At 38.9% G+C, this 18,467-nt stretch overlaps 1 protein-coding gene across 2 annotated transcripts in view; it reads left to right on the top strand.

The window, feature by feature from the left end:
* SNX20 (sorting nexin 20) overlaps positions 1–18,467 on the top strand; it is a 108,335-nt gene that overhangs the window by 39,267 nt on the left and 50,601 nt on the right. Inside the window, exons 2-3 of one of the 2 annotated variants that reach the window (XM_053699486.1) lie at positions 14,969–15,139; positions 16,806–16,979. In XM_053699486.1, the coding sequence (XP_053555461.1) occupies positions 14,969–15,139; positions 16,806–16,979 (345 nt within the window). The remainder of the gene's footprint in view (positions 1–14,968; positions 15,140–16,805; positions 16,980–18,467) is intronic. The other variant, XM_053699487.1, reaches the window with a different exon arrangement.

Here is an 18,467-nt window from a genome sequence, read left to right as displayed (position 1 = left end):
CTAAACTACCTACAATTAATTACAATTAAATTAAATAAACTAAATTACGGAAAAAACCCCCACTAAATTACACAAAATAAAAAAAGATTTACAAGAATTTTAAACTAATTACACCTAATCTAATCCCCCTAATAAAATAAAAAAAGCCCCCCAAAATAATAAAATTTCCCTACCCTATACTAAATTACAAATAGCCTTTAAAAGGGCCTTTTGTGGGGCATTGCCCCAAAGTAATCAGCTCTTTTACCTGTAAAATAAAAATACAATACCCCCCAACATTACAACCCACCACCCACACACCCCTACTCTTAAACCCACCCAATCCCCCCTTAAAAAAACCTAACACTAACCCCCTGAAGATCACCCTACCTTGAACCATCTTCACCCAGCCGGGCACAAGTGCTCCTCCAGAGGGTCCGAAGTCTTCATCTGATCAAGGCAGAAGAGGTCCTCCAGACGGCAGAAGGCTTCATCCAGGCTGCATCTTCTATCTTCATCCTTCCGGAGCGGAGCGGGTCCGTCTTCAATCCAGCCGACGTGGAGCATCCTCTTCAAACGAAGTCCTAACGAAGAATGAAGGTTCCTTTAAATGATGTCATCCAAGATGGTGTCCCTTGAATTCCGATTGGCTGATAGAAACCTATCAGCCAATCTGAATTAAGGTAGGAAAAATCCTATTGGCTGATCCAATAAGCAATAGGATTGACCTCGCATTCTATTGGCTGTAGCTTATGCTGTATAAAAATGTGTATGTATATGATATATGTATACTATTCCCTTAATATACCAAATGTTTTATATATATATATATATATATATATATATATATATATATATATATATATATATATATATATATATATATATATATATATAAGTATTGGTGGAAAGGATGACGCACTCCTATTTCCGCTGTCGTAATCCAGTCAGCTTCTTGCCCAGAGTGCATACCAGTGTTAGGGTAGATACATGTCGATATTGAAAGTAGCACTCACTGGGTCGTACTTCAAAATGTTTTTATTTAAACCTGTAATGTTTCGGGGTTACCCCCGTCCTCAGACAAGATTACAAACAATCACTGTACATTTACTTACTTATACCCACCACCCTTAGACTCAGATCTCGCCATTGCCGTTGGCGTTCCGAAAATTACGTCACGGCTTTAATGCCAGCGTGTGTATGTAGTCATAGTAACCGGGACGTCATACACGCAAACAGCTGTCTGGATACTGAAGTCTAGTAAAACAATTAAAACAAAATGAGAAGGAATTAAATATTTTTCACTATTATCTATGTAAGTCTCATCTACAATGTATGCTATACAATAATATGCTATACAACAACGGGAGACAGTTTGCATATTGGTAACTTAGGCCTAGATTTAGAGTTTGGCGTTAGCCGTGAAAACCAGCGTTAGAAGCTCCTAACGCTGGTTTTAGGCTACCTCCGGTATTTGGAGTCACTCAAAAAAGGGTCTAACGCTCACTTTTCAGCCGCGACTTTTCCATACCGCAGATCCCCTTACGTAAATTGCGTATCCTATCTTTTCAATGGGATTTTTCTAACTCCGGTATTTAGAGTCGTGTCTGAAGTGAGCGTTAGAATTCTAACGACAAAACTCCAGCCGCAGGAAAAAAGTCAGTAGTTAAGAGCTTTCTGGGCTAATGTCGGTTTATAAAGCTCTTAACTACTGTACTCTAAAGTACACTAACACCCATAAACTACCTATGTACCCCTAAACCGAGGTCCCCCCCACATCGCCGCAACTCGATTAAATTTTTTTAACCCCTAATCTGCCGACCGCCAACTACGTTGTCCTTATGTACCCCTAATCTGCTGCCCCTAACACCGCCGACCCCTATATTATATTTATTAACCCCTAATCTGCCCCCCACAACGTCGCCGCCAGCTACCTACAGTAATTAACCCCTAATCTGCCGACCGCAAAGAGCCGCCAGCTACATTATAGCTATGTACCCCAATCTGCTGCCCCTAACACCGCCGACCGCTATATTATATTTATTAACCCCTAATCTGCCCCCCTCAACGTCGCCTCCACCTGCCTACACTTATTAACCCCTAATCTGCCGAGCGGACCGCACCGCTATTATTATAAAGTTATTAACCCCTAATCTGCCTCACTAACCCTATAATAAATAGTATTAACCCCTAATCTGCCCTCCCTAACATCGCCGACACCTAACTTCAAACATTAACCCCTAATCTGCCGACTGGAGCTCACCGCTATTCTAATAAATGTATTAACCCCTAAAGCTAAGTCTAACCCTAACACTAACACCCCCCTAAATTAAATATAATTTAAATCTAACGAAATAAATTAACTCTTATTAAATAAATTATTCCTATTTAAAGCTAAATACTTACCTGTAAAATAAATCCTAATATAGCTACAATATAAATTATAATTATATTATAGCTATTTTAGGATTAATATTTATTTTACAGGTAACTTTGTATTTATTTTAACCAGGTATAATAGCTATTAAATAGTTAAGAACTATTTAATAGCTAAAATAGTTAAATTAATTACAAAATTACCTGTAAAATAAATCCTAACCTAAGTTACAATTAAACCTAACACTATACTATCATTAAATTAATTAAATAAAATACCTACAATTACCTACAATTAAACCTAACACTACACTATCAATACATTAATTAAATACAATACCTAAAAATAACTACAATTAAATAAACTAACTAAAGTAGAAAAAATAAAAAAGAACTAAGTTACAAAAAATAATAAAATATTTACAAACATAAGAAAAATCTTACAACAATTTTAAACTAATTACACCTACTCTAAGCCCCCTAATAAAATAACAAAGCCCCCCAAAATAAAAAAATGCCCTACCCTATTCTAAATTAATAAAGTTCAAAGCTCTTTTACCTTACCAGCCCTGAACAGGGCCCTTTGCGGGGCATGCCCCAAAGAATTCAGCTCTTTTGCCTGTAAAAAAAAACATACAATACCCCCCCCCCAACATTACAACCCACCACCCACATACCCCTAATCTAACCCAAACCCCCCTTAAATAAACCTAACACTAAGCCCCTGAAGATCTCCCTACCTTGTCTTCACCTCACCGGGTTCAGTGATCAGTCCAGAAGAGGGTCCGAAGTCTTGATCCAAGCGGAGCAAGAAGAGGTCCTCCATCCGGTAGAAGTCTTCATCCAAGCGGGGCAGAAGAGGTCTTCCATCCGATTGAAGTCTTCATCCAAGCGGTATCTTCTATAGTCATCCATCCGGAGCGGAGCGGCAGCATCCTGAAGACCTCCGACGCGGAACATCCATCCTGGCCGACGACTGAACGACGAATGACGGTTCCTTTAAATGACGTCATCCAAGATGGCGTCCCTCGAATTCCGATTGGCTGATAGGATTCTATCAGCCAATCGGAATTAAGGTAGGAATATTCTGATTGGCTGATGGAATCAGCCAATCAGAATCAAGTTCAATCCGATTGGCTGAATATTAATCCTAAAATATCTATAATATAATTATAATTTATATTGTAGCTATATTTGGATTTATTTTACAGGTAAGTATTTAGCTTTAATTAGGAATAATTTATTTAATAAGAGTTAATTAATTTCGTTAGATAAAAATTATATTTAACTTAGGGGGGTGTTAGTGTTAGGGTTAGACTTAGCTTTAGGGGTTAATACATTTATTAGAATAGCGGTGAGCTCAAGTCGGCAGATTAGGGGTTAATAATTGAAGTTAGGTGTCGGCGATGTTAGGGAGGGCAGATTAGGGGTTAATACTATTTCTCCTGTTAAGTGTAGTCAGTCCACGGGTCATCCATTACTTATGGGATTATATCTCCTCCCTAACAGGAAGTGCAAGAGGATCACCCAAGCAGAGCTGCTATATAGCTCCTCCCCTCTACGTCATACCCAGTCATTCTCTTGCACCTAACTAATAGATAGGACGTGTGAGAGGACTGTGGTGTGTTAAACTTAGTTTTTTTATTTCTTCAATCAAAAGTTTGTTATTTTAAACGGCACCGGAGTGTGTTGTTTTTTCTCAGGCAGCATTAGAAGAAGAATCTACCTGAGTTTTGTCTATGATCTTAGCGGTCGTAACTAAGATCCACTTGCTATTCTCGGCCATTCTGAGGAGTGAGGTAACTTCAGAACAGGGGATAGCATGCAGGGCCCACCTGCAAGGAGGTATGTGCAGTATATTATTTTCTAAGGAATGGAATTGACTGAGAAAATACTGCTAATACCGATGTAATGTAAGTGCAGCCTTAAATGCAGTAGTAGCGACTGGTATCAGGCTGACATGTATGTATGTATACTCTGAGGTATTTCTGGGGAATGGAATTCACTAAGAAAATACTGTCTATATTAAAGTAATATTTGAGCCTGCACTGTAGTGAAAGCGACTAGCAGCAGGCTTATTAATAACACTTCATAATTTTCATTTTAAAAACGTTTACTGGCATGTTAATCGTTTTTTCTGAGGTACTTGGTGATAAAACTTATGGGCATGATTTTTACCACATGGCTTTCGTTTGTTTCTGAATAAAAACAGTTTACTGAGCTTCCCCACTGTTGTAATATGAGTGGGAGGGGCCTATTTTAGCGCTTTATTGCGTAGTAAAAATTTAGTCACAGTCTTCCTGTTTTTTTCCTCCATGATCCAGGACGTCTCTACAGAGCCCAGGGGTCTCCAAAACTAGTTTTGAGGGAGGTAATCAGTCACAGCAGATCTGTGACAGTGTGTTTGACTGTGATAAAAAACGTTTATTATTTCAAATGTTATCCGTTTTGGGTATTAAGGGGTTAATCATCCTTTTGCTTGTGGGTGCAATTCTCTGCTAACTTTATACATTTTCTGTTAAAATTTGGTTGTTTTAACATATTTGGTTCATCGTTAATTCAACTGTGTCACATTTTTATGTTTCTTAAAGGCGCAGTAGCGTTGTTTATATAGCTTGTAAATTTATTTAAAAGTTTTTTTCCAAGCTTGCTAGTGTTATTGCTAGTCTGTTTAAACATGTCTGACACAGATGAAGCTGTTTGTTCAATATGTTTAAAGGCCAATGTGGAGCCCAATAGAAATTTGTGCACTCAATGTATATATGTTACTTTGAATAAAAGTCAAACTTTATATGTGAAAAATATATCACCAGACAACGAGGGGGAAGTTATGCCGACTAACTCTCCTCACGTGTCAGTACCTTCGCCTCCTGCTCAGGAGGTGCGTGATATTGTGGCGCCAAGTACATCAGGGCGGCCCATACAAATCACTTTGCAAGACATGGCTAATGTTATGACTGAAGTACTATCTAAACTGCCAGAATTTAGAGGTAAACGAGATCACTCTGGAATAAGAACAGAGTGCGCTGATAATAATAGAGCCATGTCTGATACTGTGTCACAATTTGCAGAACATGAGGACGGAGAGCTTCATTCTGTGGGTGACGGATCTGATCCAAGTAAACTGGATTCAGACATTTCAAATTTTAAATTTAAGCTTGAGAACCTCCGTGTATTACTAGGGGAGGTTTTAGCGGCTCTGAATGATTGTAACACGGTTGCAATTCCAGAGAAAGTATGTAGGCTGGATAAATACTTTGCGGTACCGGCGTGTACTGACGTTTTTCCTATACCTAAAAGGCTTACAGAAATTGTTAACAAGGAGTGGGATAGACCCGGTGTGCCTTTTTCACCCCCTCCTATATTTAGAAAAATGTTTCCAATAGACGCCACCACACGGGACTTATGGCAGACGGTCCCTAAGGTGGAGGGAGCAGTTTCTACTCTGGCTAAGCGCACCACTATCCCGGTGGAGGATAGCTGTGCTTTTTCAGATCCAATGGATAAAAAGTTAGAGGGTTACCTTAAGAAAATGTTTGTTCAACAAGGTTTTATATTACAACCCCTTGCATGCATTGCGCCTGTCACTGCTGCGGCGGCATTCTGGTTTGAGTCTCTGGAAGAGACCCTTGACACAGCTCCATTGGATGAGATTATAAACAAGCTTAAAGCCCTTAAGCTAGCTAATTCATTTATTTCTGATGCCGTAGTACACTTAACCAAACTTACGGCTAAGAACTCCGGATTCGCCATTGAAGCGCGTAGAGCGCTGTGGCTTAAATCCTGGTCAGCTGATGTGACTTCTAAATCTAAATTGCTTAATATTCCTTTCAAAGGGCAGACATTATTCGGGCCCGGTTTGAAAGAAATTATCGCTGACATTACTGGAGGTAAGGGCCATGCCCTGCCTCAAGACAGGGCCAAACCAAGGGCTAAACAGTCTAATTTTCGTGCCTTTCGTAACTTCAAGGCAGGAGCAGCATCAACTTCCTCCGCTCCAAGACAGGAAGGAACTGTTGCTCGCTACAGACAGGGCTGGAAATCTAACCAGTCCTGGAACAAGGGCAAGCAGGCCAGAAAACCTGCTGCTGCCCCTAAGACAGCATGAAGTGAGGGCCCCCAATCCGGAAACGGATCTAGTGGGGGGCAGACTTTCTCTCTTCACCCAGGCTTGGGCAAGAGATGTCCAGGATCCCTGGGCGTTGGAGATCATATCTCAGGGATACCTTCTGGACTTCAAAGCTTCTCCTCCAAAAGGGAGATTTCATCTTTCAAGGTTATCAGTAAACCAGATAAAGAAAGAGGCGTTTCTACGCTGTGTACCAGACCTCTTACTAATGGGAGTGATCCATCCAGTTCCGCGGTCGGAAAACGGACAAGGGTTCTATTCAAATCTGTTTGTGGTTCCCAAAAAAGAGGGAACCTTCAGACCAATCTTGGACTTAAAGATCCTAAACAAATTCCTAAGAGTTCCATCATTCAAAATGGAAACTATTCGAACCATCTTACCCACGATCCAAGAGGGTCAGTACATGACCACAGTGGATCTAAAGGATGCCTACCTTCACATACCGATTCACAAGGATCATTACCGGTATCTAAGATTTGCCTTCCTAAACAGGCATTACCAGTTTGTAGCTCTTCCCTTCGGGTTAGCTACGGCTCCAAGAATCTTTACAAAGGTTCTGGGCTCTCTTCTGGCGGTACTAAGACCGCGAGGCACAGCGGTAGCTCCGTACCTAGACGACATTCTGATACAAGCGTCAAGTTTCAAAACTGCCAAGTCTCATACAGAGTTAGTTCTGGCATTTCTAAGGTCGCATGGGTGGAAGGTGAACATAGAAAAGAGTTCTCTACTGCCACTCACAAGAGTTCCCTTCTTAGGGACTCTTATAGATTCTGTAGAAATGAAAATTTACCTGACGGAGGACAGGTTATCAAAACTTCTAAATGCTTGCCGTGTCCTTCATTCCATTCAACACCCGTCAGTGGCTCAGTGCATGGAGGTAATCGGCTTAATGGTAGCGGCAATGGACATAGTACCTTTTGCGCGCCTGCATCTCAGACCGCTGCAATTGTGCATGCTAAGTCAGTGGAATGGGAATTACTCAGATTTGTCCCCTCTGCTAAATCTGGATCAAGAGACCAGAGATTCTCTTCTATGGTGGCTTTCTCGGCCACATCTGTCCAAGGGGATGCCCTTCCGCAGGCCAGATTGGACGATTGTAACAACAGACGCCAGCCTTCTAGGTTGGGGTGCAGTCTGGAATTCCCTGAAGGCTCAGGGATCATGGACTCAGGAGGAGAGACTCCTTCCAATAAACATTCTGGAATTAAGAGCAATTTTCAATGCTCTTCTGGCTTGGCCTCAGTTAGCAACTCTGAGGTTCATCAGGTTTCAGTCGGACAACATCACGACTGTGGCTTACATCAACCATCAAGGAGGAACAAGGAGTTCCCTAGCGATGATGGAAGTCTCAAAGATAATTCGCTGGGCAGAGTCTCACTCTTGCCACCTGTCAGCGATCCACATCCCAGGCGTGGAGAACTGGGAGGCGGATTTTCTAAGTCGCCAGACCTTTCATCCGGGGGAGTGGGAACTTCATCCGGAGGTGTTTGCCCAACTGCTTCATCATTGGGGCAAACCAGATCTGGATCTCATGGCGTCTCGCCAGAATGCCAAGCTTCCTTGTTACGGATCCAGGTCCAGGGACCCGGGAGTGGTACTGATAGATGCTCTGACAGCACCTTGGGTCTTCAACATGGCTTATGTGTTTCCACCCTTCCCGATGCTTCCTCGATTGATTGCCAGGATCAAACAGGAGAGAGCATCGATGATTCTAATAGCGCCTGCGTGGCCACGCAGGACCTGGTATGCAGATCTAGTGGACATGTCGTCCTGTCCACCGTGGTCTCTGCCTCTGAGACAGGACCTTCTGATTCAGGGTCCTTTCAAACATCCAAATCTAATTTCTCTGAGGCTGACTGCATGGAGATTGAACGCTTGATTCTATCAAAGCGGGGATTCTCGGAGTCAGTGATTGATACCTTAATACAGGCTAGGAAACCTGTTACCAGGAAAATTTACCATAAAATATGGCGTAAATATTTATATTGGTGCGAATCCAAGAGTTACTCATGGAGTAAGGTTAGGATTCCTAGGATATTGTCTTTTCTACAAGAAGGTTTAGAAAAGGGTTTATCTGCTAGTTCGTTAAAGGGACAGATTTCAGCTCTGTCTATCCTTTTGCACAAACGTCTGGCAGAAGTTCCAGACGTTCAGGCTTTTTGTCAGGCTTTGGCTAGGATTAAGCCTGTGTTTAAGACTGTTGCTCCGCCGTGGAGCTTAAACTTAGTTCTTAACGTTCTGCAAGGTGTTCCGTTTGAACCCCTTCATTCCATTGATATCAAACTGTTATCTTGGAAAGTTCTGTTTTTAATGGCTATTTCCTCGGCTCGAAGAGTCTCTGAGTTATCGGCCTTACATTGTGATTCTCCTTATCTGATTTTTCATCCAGACAAGGTAGTTCTGCGTACTAAACCTGGGTTCTTACCTAAGGTAGTCACTAACAAGAATATCAATCAAGAGATTGTTGTTCCATCATTGTGCCCTAACCCTTCTTCAAAGAAGGAACGACTTCTGCACAATCTGGACGTCGTCCGTGCCCTGAAATTTTATTTGCAGGCAACTAAAGATTTTCGTCAAACTTCTTCCCTGTTTGTCGTTTATTCTGGACAGAGGAGAGGTCAAAAAGCTTCGGCTACCTCTCTCTCTTTTTGGCTTCGTAGCATAATACGTTTAGCTTATGAGACTGCTGGACAGCAGCCTCCTGACAGGATTACGGCTCATTCTACTAGAGCTGTGGCTTCCACTTGGGCCTTTAAGAATGAGGCCTCTGTTGAACAGATTTGCAAGGCTGCAACTTGGTCTTCACTTCACACTTTTTTTTTTACAAATTTGACACTTTTGCTTCTTCGGAGGCTGTTTTTGGGAGAAAGGTTCTACAGGCAGTGGTTCCTTCCGTGTAAAGATCCTGCCTGTCCCTCCCGTCATCCGTGTACTTTTAGCTTTGGTATTGGTATCCCATAAGTAATGGATGACCCGTGGACTGACTACACTTAACAGGAGAAAATATAATTTATGCTTACCTGATAAATTCATTTCTCCTGTAGTGTAGTCAGTCCACGGCCCGCCCTGTTTTTTTACGGCAGGTCTAAATTTTAATTAAACTCCAGTCACCAATGCACCCTATAGTTTCTCCTTTCTCGTTTGGTTTCGGTCGAATGACTGGGTATGACGTAGAGGGGAGGAGCTATATAGCAGCTCTGCTTGGGTGATCCTCTTGCACTTCCTGTTAGGGAGGAGATATAATCCCATAAGTATTGGATGACCCGTGGACTGACTACACTACAGGAGAAATGAATTTATCAGGTAAGCATAAATTATATTTTATTATAGGGTTAGTGAGGCGGATTAGGGGTTAATAACTTTATAATAATAGCGGTGTGGTCTGCTCGGCAGATTAGGGGTTAATAAGTGTAGGCAGGTGGAGGCGACGTTGTGGGGGGCAGATTAAGGGTTAATAAATATAATATAGGGGTCGGCGATGTTAGGGCAGCAGATTAGGGGTACATAGGGATAATGTAAGTAGCAGCGGTTTACGAAGCGGCAGATTAGGGGTTAATAATAATATGCAGGGGTCAGCGATAGCGGGGGCGGCAGATTAGGGGTTAATAAGTGTAAGGTTAGGGGTGTTTAGACTCGGGGTACATGTTAGGTGCAGACGTAGGAAGTGTTTCCCCATAGCAAACAATGGGGCTGCGTTAGGAGCTGAACGCGGCTTTTTTGCAGGTGTTAGGTTTTTTTTCAGCTCAAACAGCCCCATTGTTTTCTATGGGGGAATCGTGCACGAGCACGTTTTTGAGGCTGGCCGCTTGCATAAGCAACTCTGGTATCGAGAGTTGAAGCTGCGTTAAATATGCTCTACGCTCCTTTTTTGGAGCCTAACGCAGCCTTTATGTGGACTCTCAATACCAGAGTTATTTTTATGGTGCGGCCAGAAAAAAGCCGGCGTTAGCTTTTCGGGTCTTTACCGACAAAACTCAAAATCTAGCCGTTAGGAACTATATGTGGAAAATTAGCATATATTAGTTCAATTTAAAAGGATACAATTTAAGCTTCTATTGGGTATATTTATCCTAAGTACTGCTAGATAAGGAGAGGTTATAGCATGCTTAATAGAATAGTACAGGGCTAGACGTTCTAGGTGAATCTATAAATATTGCGGGCTTAGTCTATGCATTTCTAGGGGGTCAATAACATCCTTATATGTACATATGATTCACTGTTATATCATATCTCAGACAATTGATTCATTACACTAAAATGGAATTTTATATAAAACAATGCCAGTCCTGGCTAGTATTTAATCACCTGGGGATTAGAGTCCCAATGGTGAAGATCCATCTAGATTCAGTTTGCAAAAGCATCTTTGCTCGATCCCCTCCCCTGTGTGGAGCAGGGATGTGATCAATAATTGTATAGCGTAGGTCATTTACTTTGTAGGAAATGCCTTGCCACCGGCTGTTCAGACTCCTTTCTATCCAAGGTTGTTCTTATGGCTGTTCTATGATTCGCCAACCATGTTCTTAGGGTATCAACTGTTTTTCCTACATAAAATTTCCCACACGGGCAATGCAACATATACACTATGTGGATAGTAGTGCAGGTGACCCTATGTTTTTAGATAATACTTTTTGTTTTTATAGGGATGGTTGAAATATTTTCATGTGGTCAAGCCATTACATGTGACACATCCCAAGCATCTGTAACAACCTTTCATTTGATGTAGCCAAGTTGTGGTCGAGTAACAGGGTCGTGGATCAGTATAGATCAGATGGTCCCTAAGAGACTTAGATCTTCTGTATCCTACCCTTGGTGGTCTTTGGCCATTAAAGGGTAAATTCTTGTCGGTCTCAAATATGGGCCAATACTTGCGTTTAGTGGCTGCTGCGTGTAATACAAATCCCACTCTCTGCTTCGCACCAAATTTGACACAATACTCAAACTCCTAAACAACCCACAAACTAGTAAAGTATTCCACAACTTCTTAATGGTAAATGCATAATCACGTGATTAATGAAATCAGCCAATCTGATTAAAATATACATTTTCTACTATCACTAACGAATCAAATTGCTCTATACTTGAGTCATTTATCACTCATCAGAACTTGTAAGTGCCATTTGTTACATTGTGTATTATACTTTGAAAGTATGTATGTGTGTAATTAGTATTAAAGATAAAAATTGATGATGACATTAGGCCACACAGTGTAATATTTCTGACAATGATTTTAATCAAATCGAAACATCGAATGATGTTTGATTCAATATAATCTTAAACTGATAGCTCAAAGGGATAGTCTACCTAACATTAAACTGTCATGAATCAGATAAAGCAGACATTTAAATCACCTCTTTACTGTCATGCTATTTCCAATGTTTTTCCTCCTTTTCTTGAATTTCCTTTTCATTAAAGGGACACTGAACCCAAAAAAATTATTTCATGATTCAAATAGAGCATGCAATTTTAAGCAACTTTCTAATTTACTCCTATTATCACATTTTCTTCATTCTCTTGGTATGTTTATTTGAAAAGCAAGAATGTAAGTTTAGATGCCGGCCTATTTTTGGTGAACAACCTGGGTTGTCCTTGCTGATTGGACAGCACCAATAAATAAGTGCTGTCTATGGTACTGAACCAAAAATTAGCTGGCTCCTTAGCTAATATGCCTTCTTTTTCAAATAAAGATAGGAAGAGAATGAAGAAAAAAATGATAATAGAAGTAAACTAGAAAGTTGCTTAAAATTACATGCTCTATCTGAATCATGAAAGAAAAAAATTGGGTTCAGTGTCCCTTTAAGAAATGTCATCTTATATGCCAGCCCATTTTTTTAACACCTGTGTAGGGGTGGTGTTTCAAACTAGACTGCAATCAGGAAGGGTTTCACAGGTGCAGAGAGAAAACTGTCCCAGCTCTTAAAATATCCATTGATTGCAAATAAATACATATGATACCCTGATTACATGTTATATTCGCAATTATTCCTGCTCAGAATAATTATATATTTACACTATATACATATAGTGGTATAAATAAACACAGAGATATAAAACGACATTGTTTGGAACAAAAAAAGGAATTTAGGGACATGTAAATATGTTTGCAAAATATTTCTGACATACATATATATATATATATATATATATATATATATATACACAAGTATGTGCAAAGATATATGTACAAATTCTAGCATTAATAATCATTTTAAAAAAAGAAAAAAACATGAGATAGGCATATCATGATTTATAGAAATACAAATACATATTAATTTATGTTAAAATATCATATATCAGATTTTTTGTATAACAAATAAATAGAAAAATAACTTTCTATGAGATTATTGTTTGTTGAGATATAAATCTAACTATTTCTTGGACATTAATAGATGAAAAATAAAAGATTAACTTTAGAGAAATGTGCTTGTTCATAGACAGTAATGACATGGTATAAATAAAGTTGGAAAAAACAGAATATCCGCGACATTGATGACTCTTATTTATCAACATGTATGTAGATTCTCGGCAGCAATGTCTGGCATGCGTATTGACTCCAGCCAATGTGTTGAGATTGACACAATGATAAATTGGCCCCTAAATGTTTGCATCATCTTCAAGCTGAAAAAACAGCTCAGTACAGGAGATTGAAATGTCTCAGCAGAGAAGGGGTTAAACTGATTTTGAAGTTAAAGGGAAATTGTAAACTTGATTTTTCTTTACAAAAATGTTTTGTAGATGATCCATTTATATAGCCTACCTGGGGGTGTTTTTGTAAAAATGTATAGTTTTGCTTATTTTTAAATAGCATTGTGCTGATTTTCAGACTCCTAACCAAGCTCCAAAGTTTTAGATGTATAACCATTTCAGTTGGTGTCCCAGCCTAACTTGATCAACAGTGCTAAATTAAGAGCCTCTAAGTACATTTTAAAAAGGTTTTATACTGGATTTTTATATAATTATCTTCTTTATAGTAGAGTCTATTACATGCAGTTATATAAAAATTGGTATGTACTGTCACCGAACTCATCCTGTGGGACAAAGTACTGATCATAACATAACACTCAAATTTATTGGTGTGCAGCAGTGACTCCAGAAGCAAAAAACTAACCAAACAAAAAAACAAACATTCTACATATGGAGCAGTATTGAACCCCTTGTCAGCCACATACAGAACAACCTTATACCCTTGTTACTCAAATACTAAACAATGTTAACCCATGTAAGCCCCTTATGCAGCAGCAGTATATATTGTCAGCCATAAATACAGTTCTGTGTCTTCTTACACTTTAAGGCAAGGGTTTCAAAGTACCTGCACATGGCCATTCCTGGCCCGCAAACTGGTTAAATTTGGTCAGCAGGACTGGCCTACCAGGATAACGGGAAATTTCCTGGTGGGTCGTGGCATCTTGGCCTGGTCAGAGCCCATGCTACCTTAAGGCCTTAGGGCACACTAGCAGTTTACTTTTTATCTGCAGTGCTGTCGCTCAGCGTAAGTTAGAATGCAGCCAGCACTGACTCTAATCACTGTCAGGAAGGAGCGATTAGTATGGTTTGCAACAGCCAGAGGTACAGACCAATCACTCCCCCACTGTACTACCAGGGATTCATTTTTAACAGTTTTAACCCCTCATTGGACCACCAGGGATTTAGCCCACCTCCCTGCAAAAAAGGTAAGCAGGAGAAGGAGCATACTTTCTTCTTATTATTAATTTAACAAAATTAATATACAGTTCTAAAGTATGATTATGTCCTATACTTATAGTCATATTTGTTTTGCATATAAGAAGATATTTTAAAATATTTTATAGTTTTGATTTTTTTTTTTATAAAATAAATTATATTGTACTGAAACATTACTTTTTTTGTATAGATATGTAGCATGTCCCTCTCTACCAGTAGAGGTATCTATCATACAGATTTGTTATGTACTGTTTGTAAAGAAATTAAAGTGATAGTAAATCCTAGCATTTTTGAAAAGCTAGGATTTACCAGTGGAACAAATAAAGGGGACTTTCAGTCATGAAGTATAAAATACTTCCTGCTGAAAGTTTAATTTATTTGTCTGAAGTGTTTGCCGTGCTGAGCTCATCAGGCAGCCCATGGCATAATGCAATTTTTCAGTGAGGTGAGATTTCCACCTCTTAGCCAATAGTCTTGCGGGCCAGCTGGCATTATGCCTGATAGCTAGCACTCTATTGGCTAAAATCACCTCAGTTATAAAATTGCATTGTGCCATGGGCTGCCTGAGGCACTCCGAGCGGCAAATGCTGCAGAAAAATAAAGTAAATTTCAGCATGAAGTATTTTATACTTCATGACTGAAAGTTCCCTTTATTTGTTCCACTGGTAAATCCTAGCGTTTCACAAACGCTAGGATTTACGATTACTTTAAAATAAGTAGCTTCAGATATTCTTTTTTTTATGCAAAAAAAATCATATTTATGTTACAAATTTGTTAATGGAAATGTAAAATATATTTACCGACCAGGGCCAACATGGAAGTTACAAAAATTGAAAGTCATGTGGATGATATCCTTAGTGTGGCACAAGATTTACCAACATCGCCAACAAAGCCTCAAGAGAGTGGAGCTAGAGACTCAGCACACATGGGTGGAGAGACAGCTTTGATAATGTCCAAATTTGCCGCAAATGTAAAAATGTAAGGGAAAATCTGCAAATAAAGAATGTGATTGAATGAAGGTTAAAATATTCAAAGGGGATTCAATGAAGTGCTGTCAATTAACCCCTTTGCTGGTCCTCATTCCCTGAGTGATACTTTTTTTTTAACTGGAATAGTCTTGACTATATTTATTACAGTAAGACTTTATGATTAGCAGTAAGAATTTCTTTGCTATGGTTTGATCACAATCCAATTGTAAATAGAGCAATTCAATTACCACACTGCAGTAAATTTGTTTTACCACACAAATACTTCATATTCTACTCATTTTTTGTCTACTATAGCTATGGATACCTGAAGCATGTCCATTTGCCTTAGGGAAACAAAACCCAATTTTGTTCTTTCATGATTCAGATAGAGCATGCAATTTTAAGCAACTTTCTAATGTATGCCTATTATCAATTTGTCTTCGTTCCCTTACTATCTTTATTTAAAAAGCAGAAATGTAAAGCTTAGGAGACGGACCATTTTAGGTTCGGTACCCTGGATATTGGTGGCTACATTTAGCAAACCATTAAGCAAGTATAACCCAGGTTCTGAACCATAAATGGGCGGCTCCTAATCTTTACATTTCTGAAGAAAAAATTTGGGTTTAGTGTCCCCTTTAAGCCAATTGAATTAAATGATCTAACCATATCATCATTACATAAGTGTTTGATAAACACATGAAAAATGAATAAAAACAAAAAGAAAAACAGGTTTTCTCTGGGGGGGGGGGGGGGGTATTTGGAAGCATTTTTGTCTTGGAGATTCCACAGGCATTATTTTAGACTGAACAAAAATATATTTCTATAAGGTCATAGTAAAACATGACAGCTGTTGATTCAGTATTAATGGTGACTGAACTCAGGAATTGTTATCAACTCAATTTATGTTGAGTGCAAATAATAAGTTGTAATTGTGTGCAATTGTATCATTTGTATTTTTAGAAGTTGTGTAAGGTGCTGAAAACCACATATACAGTTTCTAAATAAATTAAAATCATAAGAATATAATATAAAATAATAAAAGACATTCAAAACATTTATAGCTGGGAGGGATAAAGAATATTTTGCATTATATTTAAAACCTTTGAAGCTGTTAAAGGGACATGAAACCACCAAAAAATATTTCATGACTCAGAGCATGCAATTTTAAACAACTTTCTAATTTACTTCTATTATCAAATTTACTTTGTTATTTTGGTATCTTTTGTTGAAAAGCAGGGACGTAAGCTTAGGAGCCTGCTCATTCCTGGAGCACTATATTGCAGCAGCTTTGCAAGAATGTTATCCATTTGTAAGAACACTAGATTCCAACAGTATTTCCTACCATGTAGTGCTACAGATACCTACATAGGTATCTCTTCAACAAAGAATACCATGGGAATTAAGCAAATTTGATAGTAGAAGTAAATTGGAAACTTCTTTAAATTGTATGCTCTGTCTCAATCACAAAAGAAAATGTTTGAGTTTCATATCCCTTTAATTAAGGCTTCAGCAGGCGCTACAAAAGGGGAAGTTAATGTATGATCAGTTATTCTATAGTATCATTTATATTTCTTAATTATTTATTAATTTCATCATCATGTTGTGCAACAATTGTCTTTGTTGATAAATAAATTAACCAGTCTGTCCTTTAATAAAACATTTTATCTTTGCTAAAGGTGTGTCAGTGTTGAAGGTAAAGAAGATGACAGAACTGTGGAGAATGTTGTTTCAGAGGCACAAGATTCACCAGCATCACCAGCACGAACACAAAAGAGCGGAGACAGTGAGTCTTCAGAAATGGATGACGAGACTATTCAGAATCTTCAAGGACCCTCAGTAGATTTGGAAATGTGAGGAAAAATTCACATAAAATATATTTCTATCAACTTTAAAGTGTAGGTAAAACTTTGGTGAATGAAAGCCCGTTTTTTAAAAATACTATTAAAAACAGGGGCACTTTCATTCATCAAAGTTTATAAAGTAGCCGTTTTGATTAAAAACTTACCTTTCTTCTTTTCACAGCCAGAGCAGCTTCCCCCTCCTGGAAATCCTCTATTCAGAACGTCAGCAATGACTAATCTGGCTTCCTCCAATCACGGCTTTCCCCCCAGGGTTGTCATTGCCTGAGGCCATGCTGTGATTGGAGAAAGTCGGATTAGTCATTGCTGACATGTGAAGAGAGGATTTCCAAGAGGGGGAAGCTGCTCTGGCTGTGCAAAGAAAAATATTTTTTTAATCAAAACAGCTGATTTATAAACTTTGATGAATGAAAATGCCCCTGTTTTTAATAGTATTTTTAAAAAATGGGCTTCCATTCATCAAAGTTAACCTTCACTTTAATGTCTGACAAATTTCTAGCACGGTCCTGAAATGTCACTATGCTTGTATGTGAGACTTTATTTTAATGATTTAGTCAACACCTCTGACGGGTTGACCCTGGATTTTGTGCTGAAAATATAAGTCTTTATTTCTTTTGACTGACTGTAAGAAGAGTTTTAGTGCCTGACTGTTTAGAGACCAGTAGAAGAATATTTTCTGCAATAGGTAGGGTTGCCACCTTGACCATGTTTTCCTGGACACTTATGAGTTACACATGCTGCGCAGGGCAGGTCATGTATTGTGTCCCCGGACATCACAAGAATAGTGCTGATGAACAGCACAATACAGTTTCCTTTCTGCAAACCCTGCAGCATGTGTAACTCATAAGTGTCCAGGAAAACATGGCAGAGGTGACAACCCTAGCAGTATTCCATGAAATACTAGAGACTAAAACTCCAGAATTAAACATAACATAGAGAGTACAAAGTACTATAAAAGTACATATAAACCACACAGCCACAGGGAAAGAAACTTCTCAGAGGGATATTCCCTACAAAAAGAATAAGTGAAAAGGTAGTATGTGTACCCCAACAATTTAGAATAAATAGGTATAGAAGAACTCTGGTAAATCATACAACAGCACAGTGAATATAATTATTATTTTGCTTTTTTGCACATGCCCCCAAAGTAACAGGGCTCAAAATTTGAACTCGCCCACTAAACATTGGCGAGTGGAAGTTTAAAGTTGGTGAGTAAAAGTTAGTGAGTGAATGTTGAATAGACATGTGCATGGCGAAAACATTTGGTTCAGTTCGGATCGATTTGGATTTTTTAGAATTTCAGTTCGGATCGATTCGAATTTGGAAAAATTCAAATCAATTCGGTTCGGATTCGTTTTGGATTCTTTCAGATTTGAATAAATTCAGCCGGATTCGGTTCGGTTCGGAAATTAGGAATTTCGGTAAGTGTTAGGTGGGATGTGCTGTGTATTAGACTAGTATTATGTACTGTATATTAGG

This window comes from Bombina bombina, chromosome 1 (genome assembly GCF_027579735.1).
Source record: "Bombina bombina isolate aBomBom1 chromosome 1, aBomBom1.pri, whole genome shotgun sequence".
In the NCBI taxonomy this organism is placed as follows: Eukaryota; Metazoa; Chordata; class Amphibia; order Anura; family Bombinatoridae; genus Bombina; species Bombina bombina.
This window is presented reverse-complemented; position numbering and strand designations above follow the sequence as displayed.